The sequence below is a fragment of the Sciurus vulgaris genome, assembly GCF_902686455.1.
Source record: "Sciurus vulgaris genome assembly, chromosome: 7".
NCBI classification, from domain to species: domain Eukaryota; kingdom Metazoa; phylum Chordata; class Mammalia; order Rodentia; family Sciuridae; genus Sciurus; species Sciurus vulgaris.
In genome coordinates, this window is record NC_136467.1 from 149,347,788 (window position 1) to 149,372,057 (window position 24,270).

The 24,270-nt window shown below is 44.8% G+C and overlaps 1 protein-coding gene across 4 annotated transcripts in view; it reads left to right on the forward strand.

The window, feature by feature from the left end:
• KDM1B (lysine demethylase 1B) overlaps positions 1-24,101 on the forward strand; it is a 46,291-nt gene extending 22,190 nt beyond the window's left edge. For 3 of the 4 annotated variants that reach the window (XM_079147063.1, XM_079147065.1, XM_079147064.1), the window contains exons 9-21: positions 1,405-1,589; positions 5,183-5,359; positions 5,826-5,900; positions 8,008-8,145; positions 9,147-9,318; positions 12,009-12,136; positions 13,036-13,167; positions 13,688-13,762; positions 16,680-16,796; positions 17,385-17,510; positions 18,239-18,361; positions 20,034-20,186; positions 22,312-24,101. In XM_079147063.1, coding sequence (XP_079003189.1) covers positions 1,405-1,589; positions 5,183-5,359; positions 5,826-5,900; positions 8,008-8,145; positions 9,147-9,318; positions 12,009-12,136; positions 13,036-13,167; positions 13,688-13,762; positions 16,680-16,796; positions 17,385-17,510; positions 18,239-18,361; positions 20,034-20,186; positions 22,312-22,395 — 1,685 coding nt within the window. In that variant the 3' untranslated portion in view covers positions 22,396-24,101. The remainder of the gene's footprint in view (positions 1-1,404; positions 1,590-5,182; positions 5,360-5,825; positions 5,901-8,007; positions 8,146-9,146; positions 9,319-12,008; positions 12,137-13,035; positions 13,168-13,687; positions 13,763-16,679; positions 16,797-17,384; positions 17,511-18,238; positions 18,362-20,033; positions 20,187-22,311) is intronic. The other variant, XM_079147066.1, reaches the window with a different exon arrangement.
• The last annotated feature ends 169 nt before the right edge of the window (positions 24,102-24,270 follow it).

Genomic DNA, 24,270 nt, shown 5'->3' on the forward strand with positions numbered 1-24,270 from the left:
TGTCTACTCTCTGAAGGATTTAGAGCTTCAGATCAGGGCAGGTGTGTTGCTGACTACTGACTCTAAAGAGAATCTTCAAGATTTTCCATCTTACTCTCTGTGCACACAGACAAACTGTATATTTTGTGGTGCAGCTAGATGTTTGCATTGTCACCCTAAGGTGTTTTGTTTTGTTGTAGGTGGACACAATACCTTTATTTTATTAATTTATTTTTCTGTGGTACTGAGGATCAAACCCAGTGCTTCACACGTGCCAGGCAAGCACTCTGCCACTGAGCCACAACCCAAGCCCCTGTCCATAAATTTTCAACTAATAACACTGACCACCCATAAAATGCAGTTACGATGGAGAGCAAACCTAAAGTGAAAATTCCTGGTGTTAATGAAGGTGTCATGAAATAGGTGCTCAGATCCTGTTGGAGGGCATATTTGTGAAGGACAGTTTGGCAGTGTGCATCAAAAACCTTAAAATAGATACCCTTTAACCCAGCAGTGCCATTTTTAGGAATTTCTTCTAAATACCTTATTGTATGAGTAAGTTCAAAGATAGATATGGAAAGAAATTGGTTTTGGCATTGTGTACAATGGTGAAAAATTGAGTGAAATTTAAATGCCCAGAATAGGGGAATGGTTAATAGGAAACCACTGAAGTCATGTTTAACGACATGGAAAAATGTTCCTAATATTTGAAATTCTAAAAAACAGGTTAGAAAACAGCAACTCTAGCATTTTATCAAGCTTTGTAAAGGAAGTCCCTGTTGTATTAATATTCTCTATTCATTGAAACAGAAGAATAGAGCATGCTCCTCATTGTAACCCCACCACTGGGACATCAGCAAGGGTTAGTGATTATTCTATTTTTTGTGCCAAAAAAGTTGCTATTAAAACATATTTTGGGTCTGGGGATATATAGCTCAGTTGGTAGAGTGCCTGCCTTGCATGTACAAGGCCCTGGGTTCAATCCCCAGCACTGCAGTCAATCAATCAATCAATCAATAAACCAACCCATATTTTTCTGAGGAGTTGTTTCATGTGTACAGAGCTTCAGTCTTGCAAGATGAGAAAGTCCTGTGGCTCTGTTGCACAACAGTGTGAATGTATTAACACTCTGAACCTGCAAATGGTTATGCAGGTAAGCTCTATGGAAATTCGGAGCACAATTTTTAAAGAATCAAAATTTTCATGCCACAGACACTAGGTTTGTGAATAACTTGTGAAGCGAGAGTGGGAAACTGGTTGTTTGGTTTCTGGACATTTTATCCGCTGGGTGGAAGAAGCAGAGGTTGTGCAGGATAGTCTGTGGGGCTCACCCAGGTCATGCTTTTTGGTTTGTTTTTGCTCTTTAATTCTTCTGGATTTGTAAGTGACAGCCTGCAGGAGCGGCCTGTTTGTGTCACCTCTCAGTTCCAGGCATGAACCGGTACTTCCAGCCTTTCTACCAGCCCAACGAATGTGGCAAAGCCCTGTGTGTGAGGCCCGACGTGATGGAGCTGGACGAGCTCTATGAGTTCCCAGAGTACTCCCGGGACCCCACCATGTACCTGGCTTTGAGGAACCTCATCCTGGCCCTGTGGTACACGAACTGCAAAGTAAGTAAGCGTGGCCAGCTAGCGGCCAGGGGACGAGGCTTCCTTGCCTAAGAGGTGCTGCCCTCTGTGAGGAGGGAACCCTCAGACAAGGGCTTCTCGGGCCCTCGGCACTGTGGCATCCTGGGCATGTCCTTCTTTGGATGCCAGGGAGGCCGTCCTGTGCACTGCATAATTTTGAACAACAGCCCTGGTCTCTACCCACTCGATGCCAGCAACACTTCCCAGTTATGTCAGCCAGATACACATTGAGGATCCCTCTCCAAAATGCTCAGGACCTAGATATGTTTCTGATGTTGGATTTTTTCAGATATTAGAATATTTACTGGTAAGCGTAACAATTGATCTCTAATCCAAAAGTTACGAATGCTCCAGAATTCTTTGAAGACTGTATTGGCACTTGGATTTTGGAGCACTTCAGATTCTCAGATTAGAGATGCTCAGCCTGTGTATTTCTGGACATTTCCAGATGGTAGGAGGACTGCCACTCAGACCACGTGTGCGGTCAGAACGCTAAGTTTAGGGATGAGAATAAGGTGCAGGATGTGGTCCACAGGGTTCCAGCGGCATGAGAAGCGGGGATTAGTTTTTGTTTACCTTAGTGTCCTCAGCCAACCACGATGGTGGTTTCCTCTCTGTTGGCGCATCACACAGCACCACCTTGAGTGGGGAGAGCAAGAGTGCCAGGGTGTTTTTGTTGGTTTGTTTTGTTTTTTAAACAAAGACAAACTCTCTTGGCCTTAGTATTTTTTTGATTTATTCTTTCTTCAGCAGTTTTTTGAGTCACTGTTGGATATAGAATGTTGTGCAAGAGTGCCAAAGTGGTATTTATTAAAGAAAGATGTTCTCACCCTGGTCTTTCACTGAAGTAGAATTCAGTGTGAGATGAGGTTACCCAGTTAATTTCTGGATTAATACAGTTACATGAATTACACACAGGTGAGCATGCTGGGCCAGGCAGAAATACTCATTTTGTGCCAGCTGGTTTGAGATAGGGGCTTACTAAACACTTACTGAATTACACAAAATTGTGGTCAGAATTTTCTGTAAATAAGTTAAATACGTTTCAGAAACAACCTTAGATTTATTGTTTGTTACATTTCTTTTTTACTTTGAAATTTGATAGAGGGGGCTGGGCATGGTAGTACATACCTATAATCCTAGTGGCTCTGGAGGCTGGGGCAGGAGGATCATAAATTCAAGGTCAGCCTCAGCAACTTGGCAAGGCCCTAGGCAACTTAAGATGCTTCTCAAAATAAAAAATAAAAAGAAAAGGGTTGGAGATGTGGCTCAGTGGTTAAGTGTCCCTAGATTCAATCCCTGGTACCAAAAATCCCAAAAATTTGGTGGTGGGAAAGAATTTAATAAAGTCCATGTCATTTGGATGTAGTTTAGTTTTTTAATAAGAAGACAGTATTCGTACACTTTAATAATTTAGTTAAAACATGCTTAAAAGACTTGAAGACTTGGCAGTGCTTTTTTAAACTTTATGATCCCAAACGTTTCTTGCCAACCGTCCCCAGGAGTGCTGTGCTTGTCGCTGAGTCTGCCCAGCACATCGCCACCTCCCACTCAGTTTGATCAGACTCTAATGGAGCTGGGTGTAGATGACAAGCCAAGGAGCCTGTCCTGAGCTTCCTGTCTTGGGCTCGCTCAGGAAGTGGCTTCCTCACACCTGAAATGGATCAAAGGAAGGCAGTGTCTTTTTTTTTTTTTTTTTTAAATATAGGTTCATGACATCGCTCATGAGCCAGCCTTTGCTGCCAGTACCAGCAGCAGCCCCGGTCTCTGTTGTGTCCTCTGAGTCAGAAGGGTGGCACGATGTGCCCCCACATCCCTCCTCACCGTCGTTCTAGGAAATGCAGAAGCGCAAGTATGAACTGCTGGGTCCTCTGGCCTTCCTCCAGGCCCACCCCTTTGTCCTTCCTGTCTTGCTGATAAATGGTGGATACAAAGTACCCCAGAGGCTTTATTGTGATCAAATAAACATCTCATAACTTACCACGTGTACCATTTTAGCCATTGTGAAATATACAGGTTCATCACCACTGTCGAGTTCCAGAATCTTCTCAGTATCCCAAGAGAAAACCCCACACCTGATCACTCCTTCTTGCCCCCACCAGCCCTTAGGAACTGCTGTTTTGTTTTCTTTGTGAATTTGCGTGTTCTGGGTGTTGCATATAAATGGAATCATACAATATGTGACCTTTTGTGACTGGCTCTTTCACTTAGCATGATACTTTCAAAGTTCATCAATATCGTAGCATGACTCAGAACCTTATTCCATTTTACAGTGGAACAGTGGTCCATTGTTTGGGGATACATATGTGTGTATACATAGATGTGAGTGGATATAGGTTTATTCACCCATGGATGGATATTGATTTCCACTGCTTGGTTATTTGAATACTTCTGCTATGAACATTGTGTATGAGCATGTTTTTAATTCTGGATCATGTAATGGCTGGGTCATCATCATTATGCTTAACTTTCTGAGAAATCAAAATATTTTTTTGAAATTTATTTTTAAGTTGACAATTGTATTTGCTTATGGCATACAATACAATGTTTTGAAATATGTTTGTTTATGGAATCAAACTAATTAGTATATGCAAAATATTTTTTGTGGTGAGAACACTTACAATCTACTCAGTTAATTTTCAAGACAAGATGGTTTTTGTGAGTCTCTATCTTGGTTCATTATGAACTAGTTTAAACAGTCTGGCAACAGCATGTGGCCTGCCCTTCCTCAGGGTGCGAGCCTCCTCACCTCCCTGCAGGACTGTGGAAGTCACAGTTTCACCTCAAGCCATCAATCAATTCAGTCTCACTTCCAAAAGCAAAGACTTTTGGTTTTGAGTAAGAGCAAAGGGGGCCTGTGTCCCTGTTATTACCGGTATTCCCAAGTCATATAATAGACTTCTTGAACTTACTCCTGTTGTCTTAACAAAAACTACCTTTTAGCCAGTGTCTCCCTATCCCACCCACTGCCAGTCCCTGGCCCCTTCGACAGTTCTTGAGTTCGGCTTTTTCAGGTCCACATACATGTAGGTGAGATTGTGCCCCTTTGCTGTCCATTCACCTGTTGACATGCAGTGCACACGGGAGCACAGCCCAGTGGTGGGATTGCTGAATCGTGTGCAGTTCTGTTTTTAACATTTGAAGGAAGCTCTGCCATTTTGCAGATGGCTGTGCTAATTTACATTCCCACCCACAGTGTGCGAGGGCTCCCTGTCCTCCACCTCTTGCCAGCACTTACCTCTTGTCTTTTGGTAAAGGGTTTTAGCCAGAGTGAGGTGATACCGCATTGTAGTTTGAATTTGCATTTCCCTGGTGATGAGTGAGCATGAGCATTTAGTCACATACCTGTTGACCACTTGTGTGTCTTTGAGAAATGTCTCTAGGTCATTTGCCCTTATTTTCCTTTTTTTCTGGTGCAGAGGATGGAACCAGGGCCTTGCACGTATTGGGCAAGTGCGCTGTCACTGAGCCACAGCCCCAGCTGCTCTTTGCCTGTTGTTTAGTTAGTTTTTTTTTCTTGCTGTTCATTCATTTTGAGGTTTTTCTTAACAGCTTGCTCTCATTTCTAAACACAGGAAGCCCTTACTCCTCAGAAATGTATCCCTCACATCATCGTCCGGGGTCTCGTCCGCATCCGATGCGTCCAGGAAGTGGAGAGGATACTGTATTTTATGACGAGGAAAGGTCTCATCAACACAGGAGTTCTCACCGTGGCAGCCGACCAGTATCTCCTCCCTAAAGACTACCACAACGTAGGTGACGGGCCTCGCAGCCGGCTGAGCGCTCGTGTGTTGCCATTAGGGTACTGGTGCACACCACATGGTCGCCCGCTGTAGAACTTTCGCAACAAGGCTGTGTCGAATGTGCTTCCCCCGTAAGGAAAGCCTCAAGCTGCTCTCTACACCGAGGAGGAGGGAAAGGATTGCTTCAGACATGTAGCCCCGTATTTTTGGATGTTGATAGACCCTTATTTTTATTCATTTATTTATATGCAGAGCTGAGAATTGAACCCAGTGCCTCACACATGCTAGGCCAGCACTCTACCACTGAGCCACAACCCCAGCACCAGCACCATATTCTTGAGGAAAATAATTTTCTAAGGGAATCGGAGAGCAGCGGTTGAATGTGGCTTGGCACTTAGTACCTTTCAGAACAACTCTTAACAGTGCGCTGTTGCCCTTGCTCTAATTGGAGTTTTGTTTCTTTTCTTTTTTAAAGAAATCGGTTGTCATTGTTGGGGCTGGTCCAGCAGGGTTAGCAGCTGCTAGGCAACTGCATAACTTTGGAATTAAGGTAAGATTTCTGGGATATGTAGATGGAAACAGATGGTTATCTGCTTCTTTGGTCTAAATTTTCTAAGACATAGGAAACCAGTTCTAATTTTAGTGAAGAATCTTAATGTGTGATATCTTTCACTAGGTCCTAGAATAGTCACAGCATTTGGCACTGATTTAATAAAAGAAGAGTGGAGAAAGGTAGAAACCCTCCTGGTTTTGGAGGGACTTTCAGACTTCATTGAGCAAGTCAGGAGAAACTCTCACTTGGAGTTGGATAGATGCCCTGACAGCTCTCCTTCACGCAGAGGCCGGGGAAGCCCTGGCTTGGGCCGATGGTCTGAGACGATGAAGCACAGCATGCAGTGCATTTCTTGGTGAAGGTTCCCAAAATACCCAGTTAGGTTTTCTAAGGCAAACCAGAGGCATCCTTTGAATCTCACTCAAAACCAAATGTCTTTGCTTTTGGAAGTGAGACTGAATTAATTGATGGCTTGAGGTGGAACCGTGTGATTTCCACAGTCCTGCAGGGAAGTGAGGAGGCTCACTCCCTGAGGAGGGGCAGGCCACATGCTGTTGCCAGACTGTTGGTTTAAACCAGTTCATAATGAACCAAGGTAGAGACTCACAAAAACCATCTGTGTGATTCAGTATCCAGTTCCATTAAGTTAATTCACATTAACCGTCCCTCAGGTTCACTGATTTGCTGGGTCTGACACAACTCTCCTTTCTGAAATTTACTTTGCAAGAATGTTGGTTTTTAGTGAAAAATGTAAAATTTGTAGAATTAAATTAGCCTTTTCACTCTTCTCTGCCTGGCTAAAAGAAGTGACATTTCTTTTTTTGTAATATCTTCTCTTGGAAGATTTTTGGAAGACAGATTCCAGAGTTTCAGAGAAAAATTTTTGATAGCTATGCCTAAGAGATTTTCCTCCTGGTTGGATGGAAGATGCACATCATGGATTGTCATATAGTTGGCAAAACAGAGATTCTGAGGAGGATTTACAAGACTTGTGCTTACATTCTGAAATATTTTCTGTCTGGTAGTAAGCGCGAAAGTATTTTAATTGATTATTTCAGCATTAGATATTAGGGCCAACTTTTTTGTGTTTTTGGGAACCCTACAGATTATATTGCAGAGGTGGTTATTAATATCTAAAGTCTAGGGAATGTGTCTTTAATATTTAGCTGCCTTTTTATACTAAAAAAGAAGTAGAAATGGTGGGGTGATTTAGTGTTAAGTCAGAAAAAGACAGTGACGAGGGTGAGACCACACTTTGTAGCCGTCCTGGTTGGAGTGATTGAAGAATCTAGGTCTGGGGCCCGGGCGCTCTCTTCTCCCTCTCCAGGTGATGAAGGAGGCAGCCAGGAGACCATTCCTTTGAGGTCGAGAAATCAGTTCCTCTGAGTCACCTCAGAGATGGTTGACTCTGGGACCTCTTCTTGGGCAGTTCAAAGTAGTGTTTTTAGGGATCTGGAAGTGAAATGCTTGCTTACCATAAAAAAATCTCACATTTTCAGTTAATGCAGTCATGGAACTCTGACATGTACAATCTCACCAGGAGCAGTTCCTCGTCCCGCTAGCATTAGACATTTGAAGATAAAATAACCTGGGTGTGGGGCTTAGTTGGTTAGGCTTGCCCCATGAGGTCATGCTTATACAGAGTGGGGTACAAGTTTTTAAAAATGGTAGTCATATTTTAGAGAAGTTAAGGCCTATTTGCAGTGCTAAAGGGATTTTGCTGTATCCATAAACATTTCATAGGAAAATCAGCTCTTTATCCTAATTTTAAATGTAATTTATGTAACTACTTAGTAAAAGCTTTTGAAGTACATCTCATGTACTAACTTATCAAATCTTATTATCTGATTTGAGAGGAAACAGTGAGATCCCTGTAGCAGACGACTCGAATTGCTCCTCTCCATTATCTGGGTTGTTTTATCTACTTGGCTTCTGTTTACACTCAACTGAAGTTGTTTCTTTAAAAGTATAATAAATTAAATATGGAGGTTATTTAGCAGTATCATTCTGTGTATATATATATATATATATATATATATTTTTTTTTTTATATTATCTGGTATGACTATTCTGTCCTATTTAGATTCCCTGATTGTCTTTTTAGGTGACTGTCCTGGAAGCCAAAGACAGAATTGGAGGCCGGGTATGGGATGATAAATCTTTTAAAGGTGTCACAGTGGGAAGAGGACCTCAGATTGTCAATGGCTGTATTAATAACCCAGTAGCACTAATGTGTGAGCAAGTGAGTTTCTTTTAAGATCTGTATTGTGAACAAAGCAAAGAAAAATTGTATCATTGGCTTTTTGATAATATTACTATGGCTGGGGTGTAGCTCAGTGGTAGAGGACTTGTCTAGCATGTTTGAGGCCCCGGGTTTGATTCCCAACACTGAAAAAAACAAATAGTGTTAATATGTTTCTAAAGTAGGTAATATTCAACAGTCTCCTCATTTGCAAAGTAAATAAAGCAGTTACCCTTCTGTCTTCCTAAGAAGGTATGTAAAAGATTTTTTTCTTTTTCCCAGATCTTTAATTTAGTGTTATTTGCAGGCTACTTGTTCATGGTTTCAGGGTTACTGATCAGCAGATGAAAAGAGGCTTCTTGGTTAAATCAGATAAGCAGTCATTTTTTAATATAAATGTGTCTCAAATATTACCTGGAATATTTTGTCATGTTTGGGCATACTTAATTCTTTTAAAAGTGTGTTATTCATCTGAAAGTCAATCACTGGGGCATTCTGTCTGTTATCTGGCACCCTGGGAGGCTCAAGAATTCTCCAGGAACTTTTCTCTGGGTGCTGGGAATGGAGCCAGAGCCTCGCGCAAGCTAGGCGAGCGTTCTACCACCGAGCTGCGTGCCCGGCCCTTCAGTAGGGCTGACAGTACACTCAGCTTCGACTTCTGTGAGTGTTTGTGTGTGTTGTGTTCATTACCTGAGGGTCCAAAGTGGGGCAGAAGGGTCGACAAAGGCAGGCCGTCCACAGTGTCTGGGAGTGGCAGGGTCAGTGTGCACGGCGCAGAGACCGTGGCTGCCACCCTCACGTTCTCCTGCGAGCAAGGCATGCTCGGGTTCACGCCGTTCTCTCACTGCCTCACTTACTGCCCTTGTGCGTTAGGCACGCCCAGCTTTAGTTTTGCCTTTTAGACCCTCTTCTCCATGAGAGGTCTGCCTGATTTCGGCTTAGAACCTGTACATATTTTTTCCAGGGAAGATTTTCACCTTCTTATTCTTATTATTTTGAAGCTTGGCATCAGCATGCATAAGTTTGGAGAAAGATGTGACTTAATTCAGGAAGGTGGAAGAATAACTGACCCCACTATTGACAAGCGCATGGATTTTCATTTTAATGCTCTCTTGGATGTTGTCTCTGAGTGGAGGAAGGATAAGACTCAGCTCCAAGATGTCCCTTTAGGAGGTATGGGGAGAATGGCATTCTGATTGTTCCATCTTACTGTCACTCTGACCTTAGCAGTAGCAGTGTTTATTTAGCAGGCTCCATGTTTGTGATAAGGGTAGTGCTTATGCACTTTCCCCGGACTGGTGGACTCTCCAGACTAATCCTTGGAGGGGGCAGAATTTCCCTGGGGGTCCTGTCCATGCTTGTGTGCACATGTGCACAGGGACCTTATTTTGCATGATAGCTGGTGTTTTACAAAATTACAAAATGTTTAATTTTTAATTTCCCAGAGGAGCTTACTTTTTAGGAAACCTCTGGTAAGCTTCCTGTTGTTAAAACCTCAGCCCCTAATGTCTAGATAAAAGTTTCCGTATACCAGGATTTCTTTTTTCTTTAGGCAGTAGATATAAGATTATTTTCAGTATATTTTGCTTAAGAATGTTATAATTTAAGAATTTTAATTCACAATTCTTCAGCTTTGGGACTTAAATGAGCAATTTAACCACAACTCTGTCGCATGCCTGACTGCCTGTAGTGACTCATTTCCATGAGGGGGCTGGCTGAGATTTCCTGCACTGCTTCTTAAATTGATATTTATGTATCCTACAATTTTGTGACCTTGGAGGCATGTCGGTATTTCTTGAAGTGTGAATGTTTGAATCAGTTTGTAAGATGTTAATTTTCTTCAGCTGTGCGTGTCTTTGCATGGGTTCTCAGTTCTTCAGGCGGATAGTGTTTCACCTGCTTGGGCTGGTTGTTCAAGGCAGAGACAGTCTCTCTGTCTTTCCCCACCACCTCTAAGAGATGGACCCACACTCTGATCATCCTTGGAAAGGGTTGACTGACAGACCATAGCAGAACATGTTCAGAGGTAGGCTTCAGTCAGCAGGGACCATTGCACCCAGTCTTGTGTGCAGAGCAGGTGGAGGTGGGTTGTTAAATCTTCTGGGGTTGAAAACTAGTAGTCTCACTTGCAGGGTAGTCTCAGTTTTGTCAGTGTTTTGCATCTGTGGGGTAGTTGCTGGCTGGGGTTTTCTTTACACTTGTTTCAGAGTTACAAAAAAAAAAAAAAAAAAGAAAGAAAAAAAAAAGATTGCTTTGTCTTGGCCTTACTTTAAAAAAGTCATTAAATGCTGAGTTGTGACTCAGTGGCAGAGCACTTGCCTAGCATGTGCACGACCCTGGGTTCCATCCCAGCATTGTAAAAAAAAGAAGAAAAAGAGGAGTAGCGATACTGTGTAAGTCATTTTTCATCTTAATATCTTATTAAAATGTTCCTTAATAGTACACACACCTCTGTATAAGGTTATAGTTATTTTCTGTCTTTTCAGCTGAGATCTCACCTTAGTAGCACATAGCTAGAAAAAACATAAGTACTGAGCAGCTGGATACATTTCACAACACATGCACTGAAGCCCTTAAATACCACTTAGGTGAACGTTGCAGCGAGGCCTTTCCCAGTCTATTCATACTTAATTTTGTATTCTAAAACTCACAGTTCTTTCTCCCCAAACCCCATAAGCAGAGCTGGTCTCAGCAGGGGCCTGAAACTGCCAGGAGGGCACTGGAAATGGCAGAAGCCCAGGGTCAAGAGTCAAGCACAAATCCAGAGGTCCTTTGGATATCCCCACGTTACAGTCTTGTGTAAGAGAGAAAGTCTAATGAAAACCTGAGTAGTCAAAAAACCAAAAAAGTTAACTGCTCCTCAGTTGATTCCAGTGAGCAAGTGCACACAGAACCTGATGGGGCTTAGCGCCTGTGGTGTACTTGTTGGACAGTTGGCATCACTGGGAAAGTTATAAGTGGCTTGGAATTAGACATGTGACCAAATCTGCATCCCCTCTGGGTCCTCCAGTTATTGTCAATCAAGACAGTAATCGGAATGGTTTCACAGGGTTGTCTGTAAGAGTTCTGGTTGAATGGGGTAGGTAAGTGCTGGGGCTGAGAGCAGAGAGGGAGGCTGGGGACTTGGAGTGGCTGGGTGATGCTGGACTGTGACGTTAGGAGAGGACAGTCCCATGAAGGAGAGTAGGGGTGTAGGCCCTGCAGGGCTGGAATTCACCAGGAAATGTGTCAGGAGCAGCGGGGCCACATCTGTAAGTGGACAGGCAGCCAGTTGCTACCTTTGGAAGGGCTAACGTGTGCTAGCCTTGTTTGGCTATGGCTTTGGAATTATCCAGGCAACAGGGAACCAGTAATTAAAGATATTGATAGAGAAGGGTGACATGACAAAAGTACCTGGCAGAATGTTCTTGTTTGAGAGACCATTGCCAGTAGTCAGCCTATCGTGGGTCTTAGTTGAGATGAGGTATTATGGGAACTTGACTGTAAGTCATTGGCAGTAGGACCAGAAAGGTTCTCTTCTTTTTGTGTGTACGTGTGTGTGTGTGTGTGTGTGTGTCTGTATGTGCGCGCGTGCGCGTGCTGGGGGAGGGGTACTTTTTCTGCATCTTGGGCATAGGAAGAAACGGTTTCTTAACTCAGCATTAATAAAACATCAGTTAATTAATTAGCTTTGTTTCCATTAAGATAATTTTTAGCCTCCTAAGAAAAATCAACCTTACTGAGAGCTCCCTCCCTGATATTACTTGGGGAAAGACTTGGGAAGTTTTGGGTATTGTCAGGAGAAGAAGGTTGAGAGCAAGGGATAAGGAACTGGACAGAGTCATTTTAACGCTGTTTTTTTCTGCTTTGGTCCATTATTCCAGAGAAGATCGAGGAGATCTACAGAGCTTTCATTAAGGAGTCTGGTATCCAGTTCAGCGAGCTGGAAGGACAGGTGCTGCAGTTCCACCTCAGCAACCTGGAGTACGCCTGTGGCAGCAACCTCCACCAGGTGCGCCCGGACCGGCGGAACAGGCCATGGAGTACTTGTGGATGTGTGTGCGTTATGTGCCTAAGTACCCAACTCAGGCTGGTTTGGAGCAACAGGAAAGAACAGCTCAGTTGCCCAGAAGATTTGATAACCAGATTTCAGACTGTATTAACCCACAGTGATTTCTTGCCATTTTTTTTAAAGCAAAAGAGACCCTTATTCAGACAGTGCCTGTGAGGACAATCTATAAAACCCCAGAAAGGAGCATGGCCAGGCTGAATCAGAGCTGTGGCCTTTGGCCACCCACCACCTTGTCCTCTGTAGAGTCTCCTGAGTCACTTTTGGGGAAACATGGAGTCTCAAAATGCTGTTCTCAAGAAACCAAAATACAGTATCCCTGCGATTTTGGCCCATTTATCTTGTAAAAATAAATTTGGGCTTGCCTTGCTTGTTGAACCAACTGGGAGCCTAACACTGGGCATTGGCATCTTGAAAGGAGGGTTTCATCTGCTCTCCCGGGACTTGTTTCCATTCAGTGCTGCGGTGCGGTTGAATCCCATGCGGGTTCAGCCTCGCTCGAGTTTTATGTTGAAGAAAGCGTGTTGGCACATTTGTACATAGACCCGATCAGTCGCAGTTCCATGCCCATAGGATTCTTCCCTGCCAGAGTTGTCTACATCTAAAATCAACGTTTACTGTCTAAGAATGGTCCCCATGCCAAGTCGTGTAGGCCTTTTGTTCTAGGGAAGGCTTTCCTCCGCTCTGGAGGGAGGGCCTCCCTGGTGGCCAGATAGTCCCCTTCCTTGATGTTTGCCGTGGGGCTGGTAGCCTGGCCTGCCACCTTGCTTCCTTCTGTGGCCCTCAGGTGTTGGCTGAAGGATTTACATTGCCAGTTCCCAGCATCCCCTGTTATTCCCCAGGTGTCTGCTCGTTCCTGGGACCACAATGAGTTCTTTGCCCAGTTTGCCGGTGATCACACTCTCCTGAGTTCCGGGTACTCTGCAATCATTGACAAACTGGCTGAAGGGCTAGACATTCGGCTCAACTCTCCAGTGAGTATTGGCCAGGGTGGGGACGCTAGCTCTGCCTTGTTTTGAGAGGGTGTGAAGTTTTGGCCATGGGGCCCCCAAGAGACAGGTGTGACTGCTGTCTCCCAACACTGTGGGGTGGTTGTGGCCTGTGGTCAGTAGCATTACCATGTCGGACACTGCCATTGGAAACTAGCAGCCATGCGTGTGTTTGTGAGTAGTTAAAGTGGTCAAGCTGCTTGCCCCTCTAACTCGGTGCAGTTATTTTCACCTTGTTTCCCTCTATCCCATGGGATTCATATTGTACACTGTAGTATTAGGGATGATTATTTATGTATGTTTCACTTTCTCCATTGTGAAGATTTTCCATATTCTAACGTGTTTATAAATTGCAGTTCCCTGAGTTCAACTGTAGCTGTTTAGCTTAAATGCCAGCAAATGGTTCCCCCTGGCCTTAGAGAAGTGAGCTCACACGGTATGAGAATTGGAGAAGACTTAAGAGTCTGGGTTTCATTTTCTTTCCATAATTGCTTGTCCTGAGCAGGTGCAAAGCATTGATTACACTGGCGATGATGTGCAGGTCACCACGACAGATGGCACTGGGTTCTCCGCGCAGAAGGTGAGTGCCTGGCCTGCCAGGAAGGAGATGCGGGCTCCTGCACCCAGTTGTCTATCTTTAGCAGTCTGCCAGGGTGTTGGTGGACTTCTCATGGATTAGATCTGTCCACTTGGCTGTCTGTAGATGTGCAGATCTATTCTGATGATGGACACCCATCTAGACCCAGGGCAGATGCAGTTCTGACCAGCGTTCCTCCAGGAGGGTTCTGTGGCACAGTGGTCCTGGGAGCAGGAAGTGTGCGTGTGTGTGTTTACATTCATACATTGTTCTGGGATTGACCCAAGAGCCTTGCACATGCTGGGCAAGAGCTTTACCACTGAGGTACGCCCCAGCCCTTGGGACACTCTAAGAACTGAGAGGAGTATAGTAAAGGTTCTGAAAAGTCCTGCATTAAACCTGTTATACTTTAGTTCTGTGCTTTTTACCATGGAACCTTTTTCATATAAAATTGTTTTCATCCTAATACTGTGCTTTTTCTATAACTTATGTACTTCTATGAGTTCTTAAGTTACAACTCAAGACAACCTTAGTATCAGGTAGCACACAGTACTGCTGAACCAGTACGTGGAGTCATGCTGAGACAGCTCCAGTCCTGGAGAACAAGGGCCCGTGCTTGGGGTAGAGGGGATTATAAAGAATGGAAGTTCAGTTACGCCTCAAGTGATGTCAGAAAATACCCTTGAGGAACTTTCCCTGGTTCCCAGACTAGCTGTGCTTCCTCCTCTGTAGTGCTCTCCCGTGCTTCATAGCCCTTGGTAGTCCTACAGAAGTAGAGGGTGTGTGTCACGTGGGAAGAACAGGGCCTTGAGAAGAGCGGGCAGAGGCGTCCCAGTAGTGCTTCTGCCGTGACTATTGGGAGACTTGGACCGGCAGTGCTTCTCATTCTGGGCCGCAAGTCAACATCACCTGGGAGGTGCTTGAAGACAGGTCTGAAACCCCGCTTCACTGACACGCCAAGCCTCCAGGCAACTCCATGTGCAGCCTGGCTGGGACCCACTGGGCTTCAGTGTCCTCTGCAAACCCCTAAGGTGTAAGACTTTTCCTAGTGTTTTTTTTTTTTTTTTTTTACGATTAAAAATCACCTTTTAAGATTTCAAGTCAGCTGATGGCTCAGCCTCTGGTGTTCTGTGCCCTGCCTCTTCTGTGCAGGACCACATCCTTGCTGTGTGTCCCCTGGCGGGGCACAGGCACCATTCTGTCTGTCTTCTGACCTTCCAGAGAAATTAGGGCAGAGCTGCAGGCTACATTTTGAAATGTTTAAAGCACATATTTCTATTTTTATGTAGCTAGCAGTCACTGCAGTTTGTGCTGGCTACAGGTGAGGAAGTTTTCCAGCCCAGCATGACAGACCCACAGCCTTTCACCCCCTGGCTCAACCCAGACTGCGTCCACTGAGCAAGCCGCTTCCCTCCCGGGGTGTGTCCATGTCATTTGTTGACCCACATTCCCATGCTTTTGGAAACTTAGCCAGCAAGAAGACATCTAGACTTTATTTCCTTTCGGTTCTTATATATAATTCAATGGGCTAATTTTTGTTGTTGTTTGATGGTTTTGGTCACATGGTAGCTGTTACCTATAAAAAGATCGTGAACTTCTTAAGGATGAGAACATAACATATTTTATAAAGTTTTCATGCTGCAGAAAATAGTGACCCCCACAAAAAAACATCAATCAGCTCTGTGGTCTGGAGTTGAGGGTTCCTCCATGTCAACACAGGGGCTCTTGGGCGGGTGGATGGGATGCTTGGGCTTAGTTGCAGGGCTTGGGGACACACACACACACACGTTCTTCCTGACCCCGTGGCTGAGGTTCTGCATGGAAGCAGCCCAGCCGGCCAGGATGACTTGCCTCGGATCTGGAGGCTGTGGCCTCTGAGGCGCCACCTCTGTGACAGGCGGTCAAGGTTTGGTTTCTGCACCAGAGAGTGGAGGGCCCAGGTTCAGGCTGGCAGTGCAGGTGGCTCTGTACGGGCAGGATTTTGGGACAGGCTGCAGCAGCGAGGGCTTCCTGGTGGTTGTAGTGGTTCTGCCCAGAAACCCCTGAGGCATCACCTCTGATGGCCTGGTCTTCTGGTGTGGCCTCGAGAGTCAATCGTGGAGGCTCAGCTTAGTATCTGTGTCATCGGCTCTTCTAAATGACTTTTTAGGACCACGCGAGACTTTGTAATAAATTACTTTCACTTTAAACAATTTCATTGTGGCCTCTAATCCCAGCAACTTGGGAGGCTGAGGTGGGAGGATCATGAGTTCAAAGCCAGCCTTAGCAACTCAGTGAGACTCTAAGCAGCTTCACCTGTTTCAAAATAAGATATAAAAGAAGGGTTGGGGGATGTGGCTCAGAGGTTAAGCACCCTGGGTTCAATTCCCAGTACCAAAAAAAGAAAACAAAAACCATTATGGCTTTACACAATCCATTGCTATAATCCCTGACATTGTGATGGGCTTCATCATTTATGAAGCACGTTAATGTGTCTTATTTTTAATCTTGAGCATCACTCCAGTTCTGACATTAATAGGGCAGGTATTTTCTTCATCTTATAGGTGCCTGGTAGAGATGAATGACAGAACTTGACCTTGATAAATTAGAATTTATCAATAGAACAATAGAAAAAGTTCTCCTGACCCCATATTTTGGACCATATTCTTTTATAGTACTGCTTTTCAGGGCTGGGATCTGCTGTCTATTCTGACCCAGGATCATTGTAAGCTTTTGGGACCTTTATGTCAATTCTTCCATGTGGATGTCACTTCTGCTCAACTAGGTACCCTTGTGTAGTGAACAACCTGCAGTCACACATGGCAGCCCTTGTTTTTATAATCTATTGATTGGAAATGGAGAGAATGTTCCAGGAAATAAACTTACTAGTAGTTGTGTTAGGTTCAGTTGCTGTGCGTTTACTGTTAATTATTTCCCACAGGTATTAGTCACTGTCCCACTGGCCATACTGCAGAAGGGTGCCATTCAGTTTAATCCACCGTTGTCAGAGAAGAAGATGAAGGCTATCAACAGCTTAGGTGCAGGCATCATTGAAAAGGTGACCGAGACCTCACTTTATCCTCAGCTCGAGCAGTTCATGTCGGAGGATCCGGAGAAGTAGTGTGTCATTGTTCAAGACAATTCAAAGATTTCCTTTTTATTTGAATAATTGTTTATGAGCAATACAAAGGGACATTATCAAAACAAAAGGCTGTCTGAAGTCTCAGTTTTGCCTTTTTAGGAGAATGGATCTTGTGATTGAGAACTTGGATTGCTGTGAGCAGTTCTCTTCTCTGCTTTCGTTGTCCGCCCTCCACTCATCTGTCCCAAGGAGGACAGTGCTTTCCTCCGCTGCCTCTGGCTCCCCCTTAGCAGGCTGCAGGGCTGCCACGGGCCTCTGTGCTGTGAGGCATCCGTGTGGGTGGCACGCTGCTTCAAGACTGGGTCTCAGGAGCGCCTCACATCTTTAGATGAGCCTGTGGATTAGCCAGCGGGTGCCTTGATCCAGGGGAGGTGGGAGTGGGTGGCAGAAGGCAGGAAGCTTGCGGGCAGAGGGGTGGAGAGGATGCTGACAGGGTATGTGGTGGCGTGTGCGGCGTGAGCAGCGCAGGATGCGCTTCACCATCTCTCCTTTGCTTCTTTCCAGATTGCCTTGCAGTTTCCGTATAGATTTTGGGACAGTAAAGTTCAAGGGGCTGACTTTTTTGGTCATGTTCCTCCCAGTGCCAGCCAGCGAGGGCTCTTTGCTGTGTACTATGACATGGACCCCCAGGTGAGCATCGTGTGGAGCGTGGCTGAACCCCGCCTTCAGGTCTGCTGCTCACCTGGCAGGCTCAGGAATGGATGGACATAGTGGGGATTTCTTTTCTGGGAGGACGCCAGGCTTAGGACATTTTCCGTGGGAAAGTGACCCTGATATTTGCTGTATTTTCCTGAAGGACTGATGTTGCTCCTCTGGGCAGGAATTGGTGCTGTGGAAACTTATTGCAGGCTGAGGGGGACCTCCTTTCTGTAGAGTTGGTAGCAGCTCAGTAAAGCGTGAGCTTGAACCTTCCTCAGGGTCTCCTGTGGGCTGCCAAGGGCGGGATGTGGTCGGTCTGCCCGGGGCGAGTGCAGGTGTGGCCCACATGAGGAGGAGCCTGCCGCCGCCACACCTCAGGCTCTCGTTTCCTCCCAGTTTCGAGAAGCCTTGGCTCGGGGTTCACGTGGAGCCAAGGACAGACTGTCTTCACGCTGTTTCGTTTGTCTGCAGTTCCCCTCAGTCTCCTCCTGCTGCTTCTGAAGCAGGGTTTTGTAAGTGAACAGCAAAGGGAGCCCTGAGTTTGAGTCTTGCAGCATTTCCTGTCCCTCAGGGGACAGTCGAATGTGCAGATGAGTAATGCGTGTTTGAGAATGGGTAGGTGACTGAAGGGACAGGGAATGAGGCCCTCATCTGCAACTGGGCCTTAAATGTCTGTGCCAGCAGCAGCGCTTCACCTGCCGGTCCTTCCCTGTCTCCAGAAGCAGCAGAGCGTGCTGATGTCGGTGATCGCGGGGGAGGCGGTGGCATCCGTGAGGACGCTGGGTGACAAGCAGGTGCTGCAGCGATGCATGGCCACCCTCCGGGAGCTGTTCAAGGAGCAGGTCAGAGAGGCCTCTTGGGAGGGCCTGCCGGACTCGCTCTTCCTGGTGGGGGCCCAGGCTGTTGAGTACTGAGGATGAAGGGAGCCCAGTTCCCCTGCTCCCGTAAATGCCCAGTTGGTGGGAAGTGGGCAGTGGGCGGTGGGCCAGGGCTGACCCAGGAGATGCCACAGCACCTGTGGCTCAGCTGGAGATCACTCCTGCAGTTCTGGAGGCTGGAAGCCCAGATCAAGGTGACAGCAGGCTTGGGCCCTTTAGATGCTTACCGATGGGCTTGTTCCTCTCGCTGGTCCTTCTGGGTCTTCCCTCTACGTCTGTGTCATCACCTCTCTTTTAAGGACATACACCAATTCCATCGGATCAGTCGACCCTGACAACCCCATTTTAACTTATCTACTCATTGAAGACTCGATTTCCAAATGGAGTCACACGGTGACCTACTGGGTCAGGACATTAACACAGGAATTGGGGGAACAGTGCAGCCCAGAGCGGTGCCCACCCCTCCTTATACACAGTCATCTTGCTTTTTACTCCTCATGTTGCACACACCCCCTTTCTTTCCTGAGGGTGTGAACAGCTTGGCGTTTTCCAAGATTCTGTTTACCCAAGCCCTAGACTCTGACTTCAGCTTTACTTTCTTTTTTAACATATTTTTTAATTGTCAATGGACCTTTATTTATTTATACTTGATGCTGAGAATTGAACCCAGTGCCTCACACATGCAAGGCAAGGGCTCCACCACTGAGCCCCAGCCCAGTCCCCAGCTTTCCCTTCAAAGAGCAATGTGCAGGGAGTGTGGGCACACTCCTGCGTCCCTGCGCCCTGGGAGGCTGAGGCAGTGCAAGGCAGTCTCAGCCACTTAGACCCTGCCTCAAAAAAAAATAAATAAAAGCTAACAAACAAATCGGGGATGCAGCTAGTGGTAAAGCACCCCTGGGTTCAATCCCCTGTACCAAATTAAATGAAAAGATGGTGTCCAGATTTCCTTGTACCCCACCCATGCAGTCTTTTCTACCTGTTCTCCAAGGAGCTCAAGGTAACTTAGTTTACATACTAAGTCTCAGTCTCTGGACATTTATAAATGGCTGAGGTTTATTTTTTTTTCAAATTAAGCAGAAATAGAAGTGAAATGATTCAGTTTACAGAATGTAGGAAAGGGCTCACCCAGGTGTGCTGCTGGTTTTGAGGCTGCCTGGAGATGTGGTGACGCCCCAGCTTGGGTTTCCCGTTCCTTTTCAGCTGTGCTGCTGGGAGGGTGGCAGGGCGTGGGAGCAGCTGACACTGCTGAGTGAAGTAAGCGCCTGCGGCCTGGGGGAAGCCGCAGGGAGTCCCACCAGGGTGACTCGCCCGAACTCTCTCTACCCTGGGCCTGACGCCTTTTCTACCATTTCTCCAGCATGTGCCAAGCAAAGGCCCAGGGAGACTTGGACTCTTGACCACTGGTGACAGCGCCCAGAAGGTGGACAGACGTCCTCTGGCAGGATGAAGCAGAAGGGAGGGAATCGTGGGGCTGGGCAGGGGACAGTGTATAGGGTCAGGAGCACACCGAGGCTCGCGCTTGCTGGGAGGATGCAGTCAGGCCGAGCCCCAAGGCAGGTGTGTGTTTCTGGTTGGAGTCACACTGTGTCTGAGTTCCTCCTTCATCCTGTTTTATGATTCCCTCTGTTGGACACAGGAGGTCCCAGATCCCACTAAGTATTTTGTCACTCGATGGAGCACAGAGCCATGGATCCAGATGGCATACAGTTTCGTGAAGACGTTTGGAAGTGGTGAGGCCTATGATATCATTGCTGAAGAAATACAAGGAACAGTCTTTTTTGCGGGCGAGGTATGTATCTCAATTCACATCCAGTTGTGTTTTGATTTTTCTTGTGATTAAAATGATAGCTGTCCAGAGCTTAAGACTAAATCAGGAGCAAGGGTTGTGGCTCAGTGGTAGAGCGCTTGCCTCACATGTGTGAGGCACTGGGTTCAATTCTCAGCACTACATAAAAATAAACAAAGGTCCACTGACAACTAAAAAATGTTAAACCAAAAACTAAGTCAAATACTGTTGAAAGTTTTAAGACAGCAAATAGAAGCCTTCTCAGTACTGGGAACTTCTCAACACTCACAGAGGCGGTCACTTTTAACTCTTCCAGCCATTTCTTCAGGACTTTCCTATCTTAAAATTATGTTTAAATCGCTGTCTTCTGGTTTAACATCAGACAGAAGCATCTGTTGACTTGCCGTCAGGTTAAAGCTTTGGCACATTTAGTCTGCACCACTCTCCCTGAGGAATTTCAGTTAGGTTGGTCTGTATCTGTGCAGATGTTTGCTGCTGAGCCAAGGTGTTTGCAGACTGTCCAACATAATTGCCTCTGGTCCTTAGCCTGTTCTGGTCCCTCTCCCTTTCGTGCATTTGGTTTCAGTCTAGTCTGAGCTGGCCTGTTAGTCCCAGCCCCACCCACTTCACGCTGTCCTCCTTTCTGGTTCCAGTCTGGGGAGTGCTGCTGCAGGGCCTGCTGGGTCTTCCCTCTACTATCCGCTCTCCTCTCCACTTGAGGTGCTGTTTGGTTTTGGTCCCGTCGTGCCCTATTTCGTTCCTTGTAATCTAGAAACCTTTGTCCTTCAATCCTAGTTTTATTTCTGATCACTTACTTTCCAGGTTTTTCTTTTACTCCTAGATCTTCTGCTATCCTGAAACTCTTAGATTGACTGATTTTTTGCTTTATTATTATTCATCTATTTATTCTGGTTTGGGGGATTTTTTTGTGGGGAGAGGTAAATTGGCCCTTATAGTTTTAGCTTCTGCTTTGAGTGCTTTCTTGTTCTTAGTGCCCTCTTCTTGCTCCATAGCTTGTTCCTTAATTAAGGTTATTAAGACTTGGTTTTTGTCTCCCTCCCTGCGAGGTGTCCTCAGACTTTCTATTCTGTGTGCTTTAGTCTGCCTGCTCCATGTCCAGATGCCCCACCCTTGACCGTTGGCTTAGATTTGAGTAGGGCGCTTTTTAAAACACCACATGGCGGCTCCAGCAAGCTTAGCTGGTGCTTGGATCCCACATCGGGTGTCTTGGGACGTTTAGCGTGTGGGGGGAGCTGTAGAAAGCTGGTTAACACCCATTTTCCAAGTCAAATAGGGGTCTCTTGAGGAGAGAGTAGAACCTCATGAGGGGCTAACTCGCTTTAGCCGGTCATAACACCAGTCCTGTTTTCTTGTGCTGCTCCGCCTGCATGGTTCCTATGTCCCTGACAGCTGAGATTTTCTCAGGTTTCTTTGTAGAACCACTTTGCTTTTTGTTATGACCTCCATCCCTCTTCGCCCGGGGACATTTTCAGTCGTTTTATTACATTTATGTGATAGTTTAGGATCACATGTCCCCCAGTCTCATCTAAAATAGTTGATGGTGTTATTTTGTGATTTTTGAGTAATTATAAAAGAATGTCACCTTAAAACCAGGTGTATTTGATTACTTCTGGGCCTCTGAAGAGCCCGCTCTGCAGGAAGCGCATAGTGGCTGCACACCAGGTTAACTGTCAGCCATTTACAAGAGATGGCTGTTTTAGGCTAAGGTACTTGGGGGTCACAAGCAGGATTTAGGACCTTTCTTGCTTTCCTCTGATTATGCCTCACCCACTAAAAACCCATTTCCCCCATGCTTCTCATTGCTGCCCGCCCCCCACATTAATTGTTTCCAATCGGATACCTCACATAGGTACCTAGTACTTAATGAATGCCACACAGGCGGGACAGAATGTTGTTGAATAAATGAACTTGGCAAAGCATGGCAAGATAACCAGAGAAATTCAAGTGCTGTGGTGGGTGAGAAGTGTTAATTTGAGTACACAGATTAGGACATTGGGACATCAATCTTATTTTAGGAGAATTAGAGAAAGCATAAGCTTGTATTGCCTTTTGATGAATTCTTCATGCATGAGTTCAACTTATGCTTTTTTTTTTTTTTTTTTTTAAGGCAACAAACAGGCATTTTCCACAAACTGTTACAGGGGCATATTTGAGTGGTGTTCGAGAAGCAAGCAAGATTGCAGCCTTTTAAAGAGAATTTGTCTGGACCCTGCTTTCTTTCTGTATCCCAAATGGGGAAACACATGTTAAACCTCAATTTTATAAGGGGGAGCTTGTGATAGCAAAGTTGAAATGTTTGTAAGGTGATAAAAATGTAAACCCATGCCACCACTCTGAAAGCATGAGTCCCTTCAAATGCTTATGAGCACTTATATTTAATTGCATTTTCTGTAGGTCCAACTAGTGCTGTGTCTTCTGGGTTTCAGAATAAGGCAGAACATAACCTAAGTTGAGGCCGTGGGTGTGGTCCTTCCATGATTGGAGTTTCCCTTCAGATTTGACACTTTGGTGGCTGATCAGTTTTCTTACATTGTGAAACCAAGTTAAATAAGCAGGAACCATCAACATACCAGATAAAGCCATGTGTTTTCCTTCTGTGAAAATTTATCAGTATCTTTACCAATGAGCCTTAATATTTTTATATAGATCCAATATCAAACTTAAAATTGAGAAGTTTTTGATACATTCCCGCCAGTTGAAGGTAAAATGAAGCTTCTATTTTATAACACACACATTTCTCCCCGTTAAGTATTTATAAAAATTATCTTTTGAGATATTTTAGGTTTGCACAATCATTGGCAAAACAAAAATCTCAATCCCTTAAAGAGTAGGTATTGTTTCATTGAGAGTGGGGTGCAGAGTGTGTGATCTTCAAGCTATGACAGAATATAACTTTTTCTTCAAGTGTGCTACACATTCAAATTTGGTGTTCAGTAACCTTAATTTTGGCAACCACTAGGCCAAAAGATCTTGTTAGATTGAAACCCCCCCTTTGCTTTTTGTAATAACTGATTCAGCATCTAGGAATATTTTTTGTATAATTATGTTCAGTTTTCCATAGGCAGGTCCACTGGAAAACTGCAAAAAAATGTGAGTTGTCTTGATAAACATTGCATTTTATAAGCCATAGCTTAAAAGCCTAAAACATGGCAAGCATTTACTTTTTCCACTTAAGAATTGTTTAACAAACACTGGTTTTCAGGGTCTTCAAGATGCCTATTTTGTCAAGAAACTTCAGTTTACAGGTTAGAAATAAGCTCTTATTTAAAACTTTTTGAACAACTCTTTAAATTATATTGGTTAGCTTTTAAGGGGGCTAAAAAATACCTTAAAGCCACTTTCTGAAATATTAGGAATTTTTAAAATTTAAAATCAGCTTGTAAGTAATTTATGCAAACAATGTACAGTGAACTTGACAGACACCACTCCTTCCCCACCAAAGTATGATACAAAAAGCAAAGAACTGTTTCACAATTAAAAGGTATTCAGGTTGTTGAGACTCATTGGTACTGATTAGGAGGTATTCTGCTTTAAAGTATTGTTTTAAATGTTTAAACAGCATGCATTATGTTAAGTGATAAATGCAAAATGTTAAGTTTGAAATGGTTCACAGTAAATTATTACTAAATTTCTGGGCACTTAAGTCTGTGCTGCAAGTAGGAAAAAACCCTATTAAAGGATGGCAAATGTGTATTTAAAATACTGTTTTTGTGTCTTACATAACCTATATATTTGATTTGACATTTTGTTGAAGGCAGTGTGGTACTTCATTTACTTTTTCAATGTTGTCTGAAGATTTTGTAATTGAGTAGCAGCAAATACACATTTACAGTGATTTAACTGCAGATCATGTATAGCTGGCTGTGTAAAACTGCTTAATAAAACTAGACTTTTTCATATATGCTGTGTATGTGCTGCAGTGTCGAACACTAAGTGGGCATTTCATCACCCAGAACTCACCCACCCAGTCCCCTCACCTCCAACCCTTTTTCCCTTTTGAAGGGTCATAAAATAGCTAACTGATGTGATGTGTAATGCTCAAATTGTTACGGGGCTAAAGCCATTT